The sequence below is a fragment of the Mesoplodon mirus genome (genome assembly GCF_964341445.2).
Source record: "Mesoplodon mirus genome assembly, chromosome: X".
Lineage (NCBI taxonomy): Eukaryota > Metazoa > Chordata > Mammalia > Artiodactyla > Ziphiidae > Mesoplodon > Mesoplodon mirus.
Window position 1 is genome coordinate 103,614,406 of NC_138981.1, and position 15,986 is coordinate 103,630,391.

General features: G+C 38.3%; 1 protein-coding gene across 2 annotated transcripts; it reads left to right on the top strand.

Moving 5' to 3' along the window:
• The first annotated feature begins 3,311 nt into the window (after positions 1-3,311).
• On the top strand, positions 3,312-11,576 carry MCTS1 (MCTS1 re-initiation and release factor). 2 transcript variants are annotated; one of them, XM_082609954.1, is made up of 6 exons: positions 3,312-3,475; positions 4,665-4,817; positions 5,361-5,458; positions 8,464-8,597; positions 10,539-10,606; positions 11,370-11,576. In XM_082609954.1, the coding sequence occupies exons 1-6, from the start codon at positions 3,465-3,467 to the stop codon at positions 11,449-11,451; spliced, it is 546 nt and encodes a 181-aa protein (XP_082466080.1). In that variant the 5' UTR covers positions 3,312-3,464; the 3' UTR covers positions 11,452-11,576. The 2 variants fall into 2 exon arrangements, with proteins under 2 accessions (XP_082466080.1, XP_082466079.1); XM_082609953.1 differs by lacking the exon at positions 3,312-3,475 and adding an exon at positions 3,862-4,093.
• The last annotated feature ends 4,410 nt before the right edge of the window (positions 11,577-15,986 follow it).

Genomic DNA, 15,986 nt, shown 5'->3' on the forward strand with positions numbered 1-15,986 from the left:
GTGTTCCTTATATTGCTCTGTATGGAAGGATCCAGGCCATGGCCGATGCATTTTCTCACCTGTGCTCTGCACAGTGATTGGTGGTGGGGGTAGTGGTGTGATTCTTAGGTATGTCTTGACATTGTTGGGGATATAAAGTCAGGCTGCAGGTGGCTCTGAAGTATAAGGCTGCGGGGCGGTTTGTGGGAAAAGTGACCTTAATGGAAGACTTCACAGGCTGTAGATTCTGAGAGCTGAGAGACCCAGTAGGGGTCTGGCAGTGGCCCAATTCTTTCTTGCAGTGAAAGCACCTCCTCCAGTGTTCAAAGCTATGGCCCACCTCCTAAAGAAACCATTTTTTACTGGACACTCTGGAGGGTTTTGGTGCCATGCTTATTGCTCAAGGAAGCTTATGAAGAAGAAAAGGAGGCCTTACTGTAAACTTCCTTGGGCAGCATTTTATAGTCTTATGTCAAGATGATCCTATAAAATTGTTTCAAAATTCTAAGACAGCAAATACAATCATTAAACGTTTAATGCTTATTATAGCTAGGTTACTTATTTTAGTAAACTGTATGCTAGACTTGGGTTTTCTGTGTCCTGTGCTGCATGTACATTGATGTCCCTTGTAAAATAAATTGCACAGAACATCTATGCATGAATTCTAGTATAGACAGCATATATGTCTAAAACATAAAGGTCCTTTATAACTATTGCATGAATAAATGAAGTTCATTATTTCAATTTTGGAAGAGGTTTATTTTGAGGTATTTCTTCTTTTATGACATATTGTTTGTTGTAGCAGTGATTTATTTGATGATGAGTTCTGTCAGGAGTAAACCCCCAATCATGACCTTGGAAAAATGATCCCGTTTACAACACAAAACCAGAAACACATTACAGTGAAAAGTGGGCCCTGCTTATGTATCTGTGTAGATGGGTTATGAATAAAGGTACTCATGTACACATACAGAACTAAATATCTCCCTCATTAATACTAATGACCTAACTTGGCATTTGTCATAATTCAGATTCAGTTTCTGTGATTATCAGAGTGTATGAAAGTGGATTAAAATGTGTATGCACATGTAGCTATATATCTATTCCATGCATGTGGGATTTGTCATAATTTAGAGTATGTATAATTTTTTTTTTTTTTTTGCGGTACGCGGGCCTCTCACTGTTGTGGCCTCTCCTATTGTGGAGCACAGGCTCCGGACGCGCAGGCTCAGCGGCCATGGCTCACGGGCCCAGCTGCTCTGCGACATGTGGGATCTTCCCAGACCGGGGCACGAACCCGTGTCCCCTGCATTGGCAGGCGGACTCTCAACCACTGCGCCACCAGGGAAGCCCTATTTTTATTTTTTAAAACCTTATTATTATTATTTTTGGCCGCCCCACGCGGCATGTGTGGTCTTAGTTCCCCTACCGGGGATCGAGCTGGCACCCCCTGCAGTGGAAGCGTGGAGTCTTAACCACTGGACCAACAGGGAAGTCCTTATGTATAATTTTTATAGAATTAAAAGTTAGCTATTATTTCTAGCACTGCAAATACTCAGCATAATACTTTTTAATAAGTCTAAAATTAGTAGGTTCAAGAAATTAGGAAGTCCATCCAGGTATTATTAATTTTGGAGTTCATCAAGTTAAATTTTATTTACTAGTGGAATGCATTGTTATTACTAAGGTGTTATGTTTAGACTGAATACAAAATATTTATTTTCTCCTACCTCCAACCGCTTAATAATAACTGTTTATAGTTGTTATAATATATTTACTGTTACATGGCAGGCTTCCAGGGCGATGTGAGTTGCCAGTAGAGGAAAGTTCTCCTGTTTTGTAAGAAGCCTAACAGTGTAGCACTAACCACAGCTTGGGGTCTGGGCTTCAGTTTTGTATGTTCATAAACGATATTTAAATGTCACAGAGTTGATTGATGCTGGGAATGCGGATTCACGCTAAGGACGTTCTCAAGAGATTGATGTATAAACCATAATGCCAATTTATTAATTTACAAAGACAATTGTTCACGCGGATATGATTTGAAAATAGCAAGTCCTTTCCGGGCAGATCTTCATGGGAAGCTAAATTATAATCAGAAGATTGTTGCTACCATAGAGTCAAGGCAAGGTGAGTTAGCAGTACAATTCAAACACATAATACCATTTGCTGTCATTGCCAAGGCCCATCTCCCCAATATAGAGTATTTGCTCCATGGAGAGACTGGTGTATTTGTTTTACAGATCAGTGCACACCCATCCCACCGCCTGGGTAGTGCCTGTTTAGGTTTTGCATTTTTCTATGCTTTCTTTGCTGATCAAAACCCTTGATTTGCTCTTTTGTAAAATCACATAAGTAAAACGTGTTTCTTTAGCTGTTATCTCTTCAATCGGATTAGTCTAGTATCGATCGGCTACAGGCCATTCTATCATTCAGGGAAGGTACCTCTTTATATTTATAGCTCAACTTATAGCCATGGGGGTGAGGCAGGGGACAGCAACCTAGTGAATAATTCTTTGGGGGCACCTCACTGTGGCCAGTGAATATGGTTGCCAGATTAAAATACAGGACGCCCAATTCAATTCAGATAGCACGTACTTTTTTTTTTTTAGTATAAGTATGTCCCAAATATTGGATGAGGTATAGTTATACTAAAAAAAGTATTCATTGTTTTTCTGAAATCCAAATGTCCTGTACAGGGCGTCCTATATTTTTATTTGCTAAATTTGGCAAGCCCACGAGTACATCAACATGATGTCAAGAGGCTTGCTTGGCTTCAAGCTGGTCTGTAAGCACCAATCCATTCGGTTTTCTCAGGGAACAAAAACCATTCCCACTAAAAAATAACTGTAGGTAGCAATGAAACACGGAAGAATTTTGACCCTTTGAGGAACCCGTAGTGACGCAACAGCCTTAAATACTGCCTTGCTTGATTGCCCCGCCCCCTCCATCTTCTTTCTCTGCTCTTAGAATGATTGCTCTATCACTTCTTCCTTCTGAAGTCCCGCCTTTTCAGCTACCCGCTCTGGATAGGGATCGGTAAACCAAAAAGGGCCGGCAAAAGAGCCGACGGGGCTTCCCTGGTGGCGCAGTGGTTGAGAGTCCGCCTGCCGATGCAGGGGACACGGGTTCGTGAGCCGGTCCGGAAAGATCCCACATGCCGCGGAGCGGCTAGGCCCGTGAGCCCTGGCCGCTGAGCCTGTGCGTCCGGAGCCTGTGCTCCGCAATGGGAGAGGCCACAACAGTGAGAGGCCCGCGTACTGCAAAAAAAAAAAAAAAAGAGCCGACTGTTTTGAGAACCGGAAGTAGTCAAATTTTCTGACAACCGTAAAGTGCGGCTGGCTGTCTCCCTTTCCGGGTAACGACAACAGCTCCGACTGTTAGTGCCGGCCTTCCTCGTGTAAGGGGATCTGCCGGACTCTTGCTAATTCAATTTTTTCCCCATTCCGGGCCCTTCCCTATCGTCGCCCCCTTCACCTTGGATCATGTTCAAGAAGTAAGGACATTCTGTGGCCTCCGTCGGCTGCTCACAAAGGTGGTGGGGGGGGGGGAAGAAGGCGAGAGCAAAGATTCTCTTTCTCTCTCCCCCGCCCCTGCCATCCTTACTCCCTAAGGTTTTCTATAGTACTATTCTCTCAACTCGCAACCAGCAACACTTCTTTAAGCTTTCGTCCCTAATCCTCAGTTGGGTTTGGGTCCTCCCACCCTCATTTTCTTTCTCCTTACCTCTCTTTCTCTTTTGCCCCCTTTCCTAGTTCTATCTCCGTTCCTAGGGTTCTACCAGTCACATCCATGCACTGTGATTTAGGGACATATCCTCTTTAGCAGAGAGGAGAGCCCTGCACTCACTGCCTTGTGGTTACTAGTTATGAACTGAATAAGGGAAGGCTTGACTTCCTGGGTCATGGGAGTGAAGGAGTCTGGGTGACAGGAAGCTAGCGGACTGTGATACCTATTGCCTAGCTGCCAGATGAACCTTGTCTTGAAAATAGCGTGACTGCCCCATAGGCTATTCAGTGTGAGGAAGACAAAAATTCTTTGGAACCTACCTAGTGGGTTTGCCTTCCAGATTTGGTAGCCGCAAAAAGCAAAGGGGGATCATGGGCAAAGGAAGGTGGGTTTTGTGCATGACATTTTGAGCAGAAATAAATAGGGATGTTAAATACCGTCGTCATCATCACTTAAAAAAGAATCTCAGCAGATTACATAGCCTAGGAGGGGCCGATTTTCACTGTTATATTTGGGTTGGTCTTTTGTATCTCAACGCTTGAGGGTATTTTCATTTTGTTTTGTTTTGCTTTTGTTTTTTTACACAGGTTTTGTTATAGGTGGGAATCTGTTTCTTCCTGGGTAGAGTTGAGAGTAAGATTTTCCAGGAGAGGCATTTGTGTAGCTAATTACAGATTATAATGTGAAATATGCCTCATATCCTTACCCCCTCGCCCCCCCGCCCAGCTAATTGTGACTTTATGACAGTTTATTTTAATATTGTATTAAGACTTTGGTTTTGTGTTGGACACAATAAAAGGGAAATGGTATTTTAAAAAAACAATTGATTTCATAATTAATTTAGACGTCTAAATATTTGCTTGGAAATAGATGACTAATTAAAACAATACCTTTAGCTATTCTGATATATCTTCTTGGAAATGCCTTTTTTTTTCCTTGCAAAAATCATTTGGCAGATTTGATGAAAAAGAAAATGTGTCCAACTGCATCCAGTTGAAAACCTCAGTTATAAAGGGTATTAAGAACCAATTGTTAGAACAATTTCCAGGTATTGAACCATGGCTTAATCAAATCATGCCTAAGAAAGATCCTGTCAAAATAGTGCGATGGTAAGTCTTTATTTTTTTCTATGTAAAGTTCAGAGAAGCTGAATATTGTATGATTAGATTGCACTCATAATAAATGTAATTATCTTCACATTAACTATTTATCTACTCTAAATGAGTAACTCTAAAACTTATCAATATTTGTATTTTCAAGTGTTTTTCTATGTTTGTGAAAATGTGGCTTTGTGTACTGATTGTTTTATTAAAGAGTTAATTAAATGTTTTTATTCAGAGTTGGATTTATTTCAGTTTGTGCTTTAGAGATTTGTTTTATTAATTATCTAAAAAGGAAATTAAAAAAAATAAAATGTGAAATAAAATTGTAGCAGATCATATTTTTCCTTTTTCTCTACTGGACTGGTATGAATTAAAAAAAAATGTTTTGTGTTTTTTTTTGCCCTGGATCTTTATTGAAATTTTTTTTAAAAAGCTTACTGTATCTCTGTATATGCATGCTTCATATTATACATTATTTAAAGGATGTTTGGCATATTCATTTTTGAAAGAAAATATCTAACTTGGTACTTTGTGACATTTGTCTTACAGCCATGAACATATAGAGATCCTTACAGTAAATGGAGAGTTACTATTTTTTAGACAAAGAGAAGGGCCTTTTTATCCAACCCTGAGATTACTTCACAAATGTAAGTCTTGTTAGAAAATATGTATTGGGGCATATGGAAAGACACAAAAGGAGTTGAAAGTGACTTCTGGTAGTTAACTTATTAGTACTAGGTTATATGGAATATAAAACTAAAAAGATTTCCCCCCTCCCCATCTTGTGGTAAATCTGAAAAATGCAAATTGTCTCATTATGCATTCCAGAAAGCCCAAGAAAGAGCATTCATTCATTCATTACTTAATTCAAAAAGTATTTTTTAAACTTACTCTGTGCCAGGCACTGAGCTAGGTACTGAGAATGTGATGGGAAGCAAAGATAGATATGGTCTCTGTCCCTAGGAAGCTAACAGTTTAGTTGGGAGAATAGACAACAATTAGATAATTACACAAATATATATTCACAAACTGTAATAAGTGCTGTGAGCATTTTCTTTTACATTTGTATCCAGATTTGCCTCATAGAGGTAATTCTGTATAAGGGAAAGCATGGAGTCCCAGTTACTATTAGTTGAGTGCCAAGGTCAGGTGTTAAGAAACAAAATAATGTTTATTATGTACCCACATTTGCATGTTGTTAGATTGATTACATTACAAAAGAAAACCCAAAGGAAGATGCTATCCCAGTGTACAAGAGTTTTTCAACTGCAAAGTAAAATTTCTGCTTTTCAAGCCAGTATGTGTCTGGCATGAGTGCTTATTTATGATGAAGCATTGTGTCTAAAATGTCAAATGGTAGAGGAAAAAAATGTGTGTATAAATAGAAAGAGATAAAGCAAATATAGCAAAGTGCTAATGAACGATTGTTGAAACTAAGTGGATGGTGTCCAGGTGCTCATTGAACTATTCTTCCAGTTTTTCTATATGTTAAGCATTTTCACAATAAGTTGGAAGAAAAAGATGTTCCTATTTAATAATATTTTGCTGGGAACCAACCTTTTAGAACATCTTAAAGTTATTCTTGTGCAAGAAGCAGGATGATATGGTGGTTAAAAGTGTGAACTTGGAGTTAGGCAGGTCTGGGCTCAATTCCCAGTGCATGTCACTTTTGTCAAGTCACTTAAGCTTTGTTTCCTTATCTTTAAAAGTGGACGCAATTGTATGTTACATCTCCCAAGGTTGTGAGGATTAAATAAGATAGTAACACACGTGTAATGCACCTAACACAATGCCTGGAACATAGTAAGTGCTCAATATATAATAGCCATTATTATGATGTAGTAATTGTTCAGTAAATGTCCATACACTACTACTACTTGTCATCGTCCCCATGATCAGGATCATCATTATCATTATTATTAAAGGGCAGATATTAATGAGTATGGAGATCTAGAAAACAAATTATGGCTTCTGAGTAGTAAACACATTCATTCATTCAGCTTCCTTTTTTTCAGTAAGATGTTTAATTTGGAGCTGTGTTTAAATTAATTTCTAGTCTTGGTAGGAAAAAGACTTATTTGTTCTCTGACTAGTGGGAGGGCTAGTGGTAAGACATTAAAGTGAATACATTTTACCAATTATTGTTATTACTCCTAGAGAGCCCTGAGAGGCCTAAAAAGCTTTTCCCATAGATATTGTTTTAAATCCTTCAGGGATCCTTTAGTTGTTAGGTTATGAATTATTAATAGACACACATACACACACCCAAATAAATTTTTTAAGATTCCAAAAGGAGTATGTGTTCATTCTAGAGATTTGTAAAATACGGAAGTAAAATCACTTGTATTCCCATGACCTAGAGGTAACCATGGTTAGTATATCAGTGTACTTCCATCCCATTATTTCCTGTATTGTGTGTGTCTGTGTGTTATGTGTAAATGCATATTTTTTTCCTTTTTAAATTGGGCTCTCTGTTATGTAGTTTTTGTTTTTTAATTAATAGACTTTTTCTTAGAGCAGTTTTAGATTTACAGAAAAAATGAACAAAGTACAGAGAATTCCCATATACTTCCTTCCCACCCTTCTTTTCTTATTAATATTCTGCATTGCCGTGCTTCATTTGTTACAATCGATGAACCAATATTGATATATTATTGTAATTAATGAAAGTCCATAGTCTACATTAGGGTTCATTCTTTGTGTTGTACATTCTGTGGTTTTTGTCAATTGCATATGTCATGTATCCACTGTTAACAGTATCTTACAGAATAGTTTCACTGCCCTAAAAATTCCCTGTGCTCTACCTATTCATCCTTCCCACCTCCCCCTCTCTTCCAACCCCTAGCAACCACTGGTCTTCCTGGCAGTTTTTTTTTTTTTTTTTGCGGTACGTGGGCCTCTCACTGTTGTGGCCTCTCCCATTGTGCAGCACAGGCTCCAGATGCGCAGGCTCAGCGGCCATGGCTCACGGGCCTAGCCGCTCCGTGGCACGTGGGATCCTCCCGGACCGGGGCACGAACCTGTGTCCTCTGCATCGGCAGGCGGACTCTTCAACCACTACGCCACCAGGGAAGCCCCATTTCTGGCAGCTTTTATTCTGCTTTTTTCACTTATCATATATTTTGAATATTTCCCGGGGTATTCTCCAAAAACATGGTCCTATTATATAGGTATTATAGACATACTTTAATTCATTTATCTCTTACTTTATTGCTGGACATTTAGGTTGATTCCAGTTTATTTCTAATATAAATATTAGTGCTATAATGAATATCTTTCTATCTAAATATATTGTACATCTCTCATTTTTTTCTTAGGATAAAGTCCTAGAAGTAGAATTACTGAGTCAGAGTTTGAACTTTTTTGAGGCTGTTGATACATGTTGCCAAGTAGTCCTAAAGAAAGCTTTTACCCATTTATAAGTCTTCTAGCAGTATATGGGAATGCCAGTTTTCCTACACTCTTGCTAGCACTGGGAAATACTTTTCTTAAAAATATATACCAATTTGATAAGTGAAGGAGGGTGTTTCAGTTTTATTTTGCATGTGTCACAGAGTACTGTAATTTGGGGAAATATTTGTTCATGTCCTTTGACTTTTTCTGTTGAGTCATTAGTCTTACTAATTTATGTAATTCATTTCTTTTCTTCTAGATCCTTTTATCCTGCCACACCAGCAGGTTGATAAAGGAGCCATCAAATTTGTACTCAGTGGAGCAAATATCATGTGTCCAGGCTTAACTTCTCCTGGAGCTAAACTTTACCCTGCTGCAGTAGATACGATTGTTGTATCCTTCCCAGGCTCTAACTGTTGAAAAATGTGTTCATTGTATTCTTGTTATTGCTGAAAGATCTGTCATCCCAGAGAACATTAGATGTACTTTTTTGGAGGTTACTCTTACTGTTATCTCATGCCTTTCTGGCTACATTTGAAGATGTGGGAAGCAACATTATTTCTTGAGACTAAATTATGTCCCATCTTAGAAATTAAATGAGAACAAGTAACAAAAGAGTCCCAGCTGCATTTCAGCTCAGTTAGGGATCAGTGTTATCAGACTCAGGACACAGTATAAAACTCTTAATTATTAATAGAGAGGTTGTATATGATATGATTGGATCACTTATTTGGACATCATCTTGCTACTTTTATGTTTGAATTACCCCAGATACCCTGGAGTAAAAGCACTCAAAAGGGAAAAGAACTTAAGCACCAGGTGGAATGTTAGAAGTGAGTAGTGGGAACCATTGGCAATCCCAGTGGTTTTATTTTAAAGTTCCAATGAACTTTTATTCTAAAGTTCATTTTTTTTTTTTTTTTTGCGGTACACGGGCCTCTCACTGCTGTGACCTCTCCCGTTGCAGAGCACAGGCTCCGGATGCACAGGCTCAGTGGCCATGGCTCACGGGCCCAGCCGCTCTGCGGCATGTGGGATCTTCCCGGACTGGGGCACGAACCCGTGTCCCCTGCATCGGCAGGCGGACTCTCAACCACTGCGCCACCAGGGAAATCCCCTAAAGTACATTTTTAAGTTGGTTGTTTGGGCCCAGAACATGTTTTCTCAAAGAGAAATGGTAAAGTCCCAGATGGTCCTTAAGAATCTATTCAACTCATGATGGAGCTGAATAATTCTCCATTATTTCCATTTCTACAGTGCTGTTTCAGCTATATTCCAGATTAGTTTTTTGTCACCTAGTCTGGACAGGAGGACATCTTCTCCTTTGTCATAGATAAAGTGGCCATTTGCCTCAGGTTGAGAAAAGGAACCATACTTGGTGGGAATGGGGAAATCACTGGAGCGGAAAGGCCATTGGAGTGGGTTTAAGAGTGTGTCCTGTGCTCAAAAGGAGGGTGTTCTCTCTTGTGGCAGTTATATCTAAGGGGTAGTATAAGTTGTATCAATATATTTATATCTTAGGAACAGCTTGTGTTGATATAGATACTGGTCACATAATAGGTGATCAAATATTTGAATTGAATGAATGACTTGAAAACCAAGGGAGAAAAGTATTCTGTGAGGACAGGTTACCCTTTTATGTTTATGATTTTTCTGTTTTTAAAGTTTATAGTTCTGGGGTTTCCCCTAAATGGAAAATTTTCCTAGTACTTAGCCTTTACTTTTAAAATAATTTTTATTTTGAAATAATTATAGACTTTTGGAAAGTTGCAAAACCTAGTACAGAGAGTGGCTGTGTACCCTTGAACCTTTACTTTTTAAAATATGTACTGCAGTGTTTAACATTCTAGACACTTCAAATGATAACCAAGAACATTCTGGTTGTTCTGGATAGATTGCAACTTACATTGGGCTCTTAAAGATTGATTGAGGATACAATTATTGTTTTAATGTGTCCTTTATATAAAACCACTATTTAGTGATTAAAGCACTAGAACAATTGATATTTATTTCCATTTTTAATATTTATATGCAAGAAATTTTGTCTCCTTTTTTGCATGACTTCTTTTTCTTCTCCTCCTTCTTTTGTTGGCATTGGGTTATGGTATTATTAACATTTGACTTAAAAACAGAGAATGATTATCAGATTCATTAATTTAGCATGTATTGAGTATTTGCAGTCTGCCCATAAATTTTGCTGGGTCCCTGCCCTCAAGGAGTTAATGGACTAGGCGAAGATGCAAGTTGGGTTCACAGTGGCTTAAGTAGTAATGTGGCACCCCCTCTCCAAGGCATTTTGATAGATAAACAGTTTTCTTAGCTGTGTGTTTTCAGGCAATCATGGCAGAAGGAAAACAGCATGCTCTGTGTGTTGGAGTCATGAAGATGTCTGCAGAAGATATGTAAGTCTCCTGTTAGGTCTCCTTAGCTTTTAAGATATAGGTAACCTATGCAGGAAGAATCAGAATTACAGGTGAAATTTGCTCTCATTCATACCACATCTTATAAATATTTAAGCACAGAAGCCTAATTTCTGATTTTTCCTAACACTTAGGAAGCCATTGAAACCTATTTTGTCACTGGGATTGCATTCTTCCTTTAGCATTCTGAAAAGAACCTGTGTGCCAACACACCTGTATTATATGTATGTGTGTGGTATTTTAGGAATTTTTTTTATTTAGTATGATTTAGATTAGGTGTGGGGAAAGATATTTTGCTGCTAGTTTTTAAAAACAGTGACATAATTTAGTACCACACAGTATTTATCTTATATTTTAACATGGTGGTATAAAATACTAAGGAAATATTAAAGATATATTACCAAAATATAGTCAATATACTTAAAAACGTTGGAACTCATGACCAAAATATTCCTATTAATTTTGTTTCAGGGTTAATTATAACACTTTGATGTTCTCCTGGTTTGGTGACATCATTACTCTGTTTCTGTGGACCCACTAGTTAGATCACTAGAATTGCTTTAAGACATGAACTGCAGCAGAGTAATGTAGTTTAATGTAGATGATAATGTTAGTGTAATATAAATAAATTCCCTACATGTGGCTCAATAATTTCAAAATAGCAATGCACCCTGAATTATATTTACCATGAGTAAGCCTATAAAAATACTTAACAATATGTTTATGTGCTTTATGCCTTCTGCAGTGAGAAAGTCAACAAAGGAATTGGCATTGAAAATATCCATTATTTAAATGATGGGCTGTGGCATATGAAGACATATAAATGAGCCTCAGAAGGAATGCACTTGGGCTAAAAATGGATATTGTGTTGTATCTGTGTTTGTGTCTATGTGTGACAACATGAAGATAATACCTCTGTGGTTATGCTGAATAAATTCAACAGATGCTAAAATTCTGTTAGCTTAAAAATTATTTTAATTTTTCTTAAACTCAAGTTGAATTTGGGTTACAAACTTGGACATTAAAAGGTATCTGGTAAGTAACCAAACTCAGACAACTTAATGTCCTTTCTCAGGCTAATGATGTAAGATGAAGGGCAAGACTTGGTAAGTGAACTTGCTAGTATATGGCTGACCCCCCCAGAGAATCTGACTACTTAATGGGGCTGGAAGCTAGACTGGGATTTTTATCCCATTACCCCAGGGCACCTAGAAGTGCCCCTTCTCTTTTGTGTGTGTTTTTTGTTTGTTTGCTGTTGCTGTTTTTAAACTTTTCATTATGGAAAATTCTGAGCGTATAGAAAAGTATGGGTAGAATAGTATAATGGACCTTTTCTGTATCCATCACCTAGCTTCACTTCGTGGCCAATATTATTTCATCTCTATCTCACTCCTTCCCACCCCACTCTCTGATTATTTTGAAGCAAATCTCAGATATATCATTTCATCCACAGTTTCTTTAATATGTCTTTGAAATATGTATTTTTTAAAAAACCCATAATATCATTATCACACCTAAAAATTTAGCTATATTTAAAATATATATATTCATTTTTTATTTTTGGCTGCGTTGGGTCTTAGTTGTGGCACATGGGATCTTCGTTGTGGCACGTGGGCTTCTCTCTAGTTGTGGCTTGCATGCTCAGTAGTTGCGGCATGTGGGCTTAGTTGCTCCGCGGCATGTGGGATCTTAGTTCCCGACCAGGGATCAAACCCATGTTCTGCGTTGGAAGGCAGATTCTTAACCACTGGACCACCAGGGAAGTCCCAGCTATTTCTTAATAAGGTCAAATATCTGAACTGTGTTCATTTATGTGACAGATGGACCCAATTGTTTCTCTCTTTATTTTTTTAACCATTGGTTTGCTTGAAATTGGTATCCGACTAGGTCCATATATTGCATTTGGTTGTTATTTGTCTGTTTTAATCTCTAAGTTCCCCCTCCGTTTTCCCTTTAAATTAATTATGTAAGAAATCTAGTTGTTTTGTCATATAGTGTTTCTTCCCACATTCTGGATTTTGTTGATTGTATCACTGTAAAGTAATTTAACTTGTTTTTATACTCCCTGTATAGCCTGTAAACAGATCGGCTTGATCAGATTCCAGTTCAATTTATTTAATGCCTTCTCTTGAATCATACTACACAGATACCCAGAACTTGCAGATTTGAGTCCCCACTGTATTCCCCAAAGAATGTGTATCTCCTATCATAAGTGGCATATGAAGACCATGGACCTACTTCAGTAAGAACAGTAAGCTGTTTTGAGAATTAAACAGCAGTTATGAATTTATACAGTGATAACAGGTCTTTTTTCCTAATAACATTGCTGTTATATTGGGTTGGCCAAAAAGTTTGTTTGGAAAAAAGTTTGTTGTTACAGAAAAACCCGGACAAACTTTTTGGCCAACCCAATACTGTGTTTCAGCCATCTTCATTTGGTTGTTTACAAATATATGACATGTGATTTTATTTTTCAGATGAATACAGACATTTACAAGGTTGTTGTGACCTGTGTTATGGTTAGAAGTTGGTGAGAAAGGTGAGGGTGGGTAGTAAAAAGAGAGACACCATTTGGCTGGCTGTTGCAGCTGGGCCTCCCAAGATATAACATGGGTGAAGGGTATAGATCCAGGGTCTGACTCAGATTGAGAAACTATTTTCCAGTAACAAAACCTATAAGACTTGGAGATTCCCACATTAGAATGTAAATGTATTAATTTATAGTGATAAGTCTGCTTAGGGTAAACAATTAGTAAACAGGAAGTTTCTTGGTGAAGATGGATAAGAGTAAAGGAAGGTTGATAATTGGGGGAGTATTTCTTCTGGGCCGGGGTAAGGCTTGGAGAATTTTTCCTGCTTCATCATTAATTCGAATGCTTATGTCTGCCAAAATCTTTCTTTCCTAGCCTGTAGAGGTGCCCTGATACTTTTCTTCCTATATCCTTTTTAAGTTCTATGTAGAATATTTTTCTTTGTTATGACAGTTATATTTCTACAACTTACTATATTTTTATATTTTATTATTTATTCCTGGTGGATAAAAGTGTACATAATCTCATCAGTAGCACAATTATAAATGATCTTTCAGGGTAGGTTTCTTCAACAGATAGTCTCATTTTATGCTGATTTACTAGTTTCAAATCAGATGTTTCCCCATTTGAGGGAGAGGCAGCCTATTCGAGGTCTATAGCTCCTTATATGCTTAAAAAGAAAATAAGTCATTTATGTCAAAACCAAACGTTGAACCTTTATTTTTGGTACTAAGATAGTTTTAATTGACCAAGATTGCCTATGGAGTGTTAGCAATGAAAAACAAAGCACACACATATATTAGAGAAGTTTTAATCGTGTGGTTTCAGAAATAATTTATCCATGTTTCTAACCACTGTTATGGTGGGTGTGGGGAACACTTTTAAAATATTCAACACCATCTGTGCTTGTTTTCCTACTATGTTCAGGTACATTGACTTTGTTGCCTTGGTAATATGGACTAAATATGTATATTTCCTGCTCCCCCAGGTCTGAGGCCTCAGGTTATAGAGTTAATCCGGGGTGTCACTCCATAGGTTGGAGCCCAGTCTGTTTCTAAACATTAGGTCATGCAAGGAAGCCAATTCAAAGAGGTTGAACTATCAGCCTCTTTATGCACTATGCTAAAGGCAACTTAGTTTTCCCATATTCCTGAGAGTAGGAATACAGGGAGAGCCTGTTTTTCTCACAGGCAACGTGTCTTCTGTTCATTTTTAGTTAGGGTGTCAAGCTTGACACATTTTGTGTCAAGCCAACCTACAGTCTAGTCATTTTTGTGCATCTGACACACTTTTCCTCAGCTAAGGTCAGTTCAGCTCAATGGACATTTATTGAATATCCACTAGGTTCTAGGCATGTGGCACAAAGATGAATAATAGACAAGTTGCCCTTGCTCCTAAGGAGCTTCCAGTCTAGTGAGTAAATTTACGTTTAAAAAAAATCTGGGTAGGGCTTCACTGGTGGCGCAGTGGTTGAGAGTCTGCCTGCCGATGCAGGGGACGCAGGTTCGTGCCCCGGTCCGGGAGGATCCCGTGTGCTGCAGAGCGGCTGGGCTCATGAGCCATGGCTGCTGAGCCTGCGCATCCGGAGCCTGTGCTCTGCAACGCGAGAGGCCACAACAGTGAGAGGCCCGCGTACCGCAAAAAAAAAAAAAAAAAAAAAAAATCTGGGTAATGGTGACAGCCCAATAGCAACTTATAAAGCCAGTAGGAAGTTACTAATACATTTCCAATTTCAGTCATCAAAATTTGCAAATTATACGTGAACCAGATATAAAAATATTCCTTAGATTATATCCAATGTGAGGTTAAAAAATCCAGATGTCTTGGAGTTGCAACAATTCAGCATTCCAACTCAGATTGTTGTCCCATTGTGTGGTAATATAAAGGCCTGTTAAACCCTCTTCTAGCAGACTATTATAGTGGTTTGGTGGTGTTCTGTTGGCAGCTACATTTTTCCTTTTTTTAATGTTCTGGACCCAAAACAAGCAGCTGGATTTATCCAAAGGACAGCTATGAACATTTCTAATTTGAGGGATTTGATAGTCCCCAAACATAAAGTCATATGGCATTTGTCAAGTAATGATTATATCCAGCCAAGTTCCCCCTGCACGTACAAATCCACTACCGAGGATACAATATTTCTAAGCATAGTACTTCAGAAGATACAAGAATGGCAAATGACTAAATTTATAGACGTATTTCATTATAGTAAATATTTCACTCTTTTGTTCATGAGAATATTAATAATGTAGCAATTATATATTAATGGGAATATGAAATGAATGTATGCCCAAACAAAATGTGGTAAATATTTAACTTTGTTTATCTAGGTTCCCTAATTTTTAAAAAAATTTTATTTATTTATTTTGGCTGCGTTGGGTCTTCGTTGCTGTGCACGGGCTTTCTCTAGTTGCGGTGAGCGGGGGCTACTCTTCATTGCAGTTCGTGGGCTTCCCATTGCTGTGGCTTCTCTTGTTGCGGAGCACGGGCTCTAGAGCACAGGCTCAGTAGTTGTGGGCCACGGGCTTAGTTGCTCTGCGGCATGTGGGATCTTCCCGGACCAAGGATCAAACCCGTGTCCCCTACATTGGCAGGTGGATTCTTAACCACAGTGCCACCAGGGAAGTCCCATAGGTTCCCTAATTTTGAGAATATGTCTCTCAAGGCTCTTCAGGAAACTCAAAATGTTCAGATTTCTAAAGGAGTATCTACTAAAACTGATTTATAATGAGAGAAAAAACAGAAAATGTATGTATGCATCCTGTGTCAATATAACCATTACTTCTGAGGTCTCAAGCAATCAGAAACTTACTCAAATTATTCAATAACCT

Coding starts and splice junctions, on each gene's coding strand:
- MCTS1 (XM_082609953.1), top strand. Junction 8,598..10,538: donor CTGCAGTAGATACGATTGTT/GTATCCTTCCCA, acceptor GTGTGTTTTCAG/GCAATCATGGCAGAAGGAAA. Junction 10,607..11,369: donor AAGATGTCTGCAGAAGATAT/GTAAGTCTCCTG, acceptor TGCCTTCTGCAG/TGAGAAAGTCAACAAAGGAA.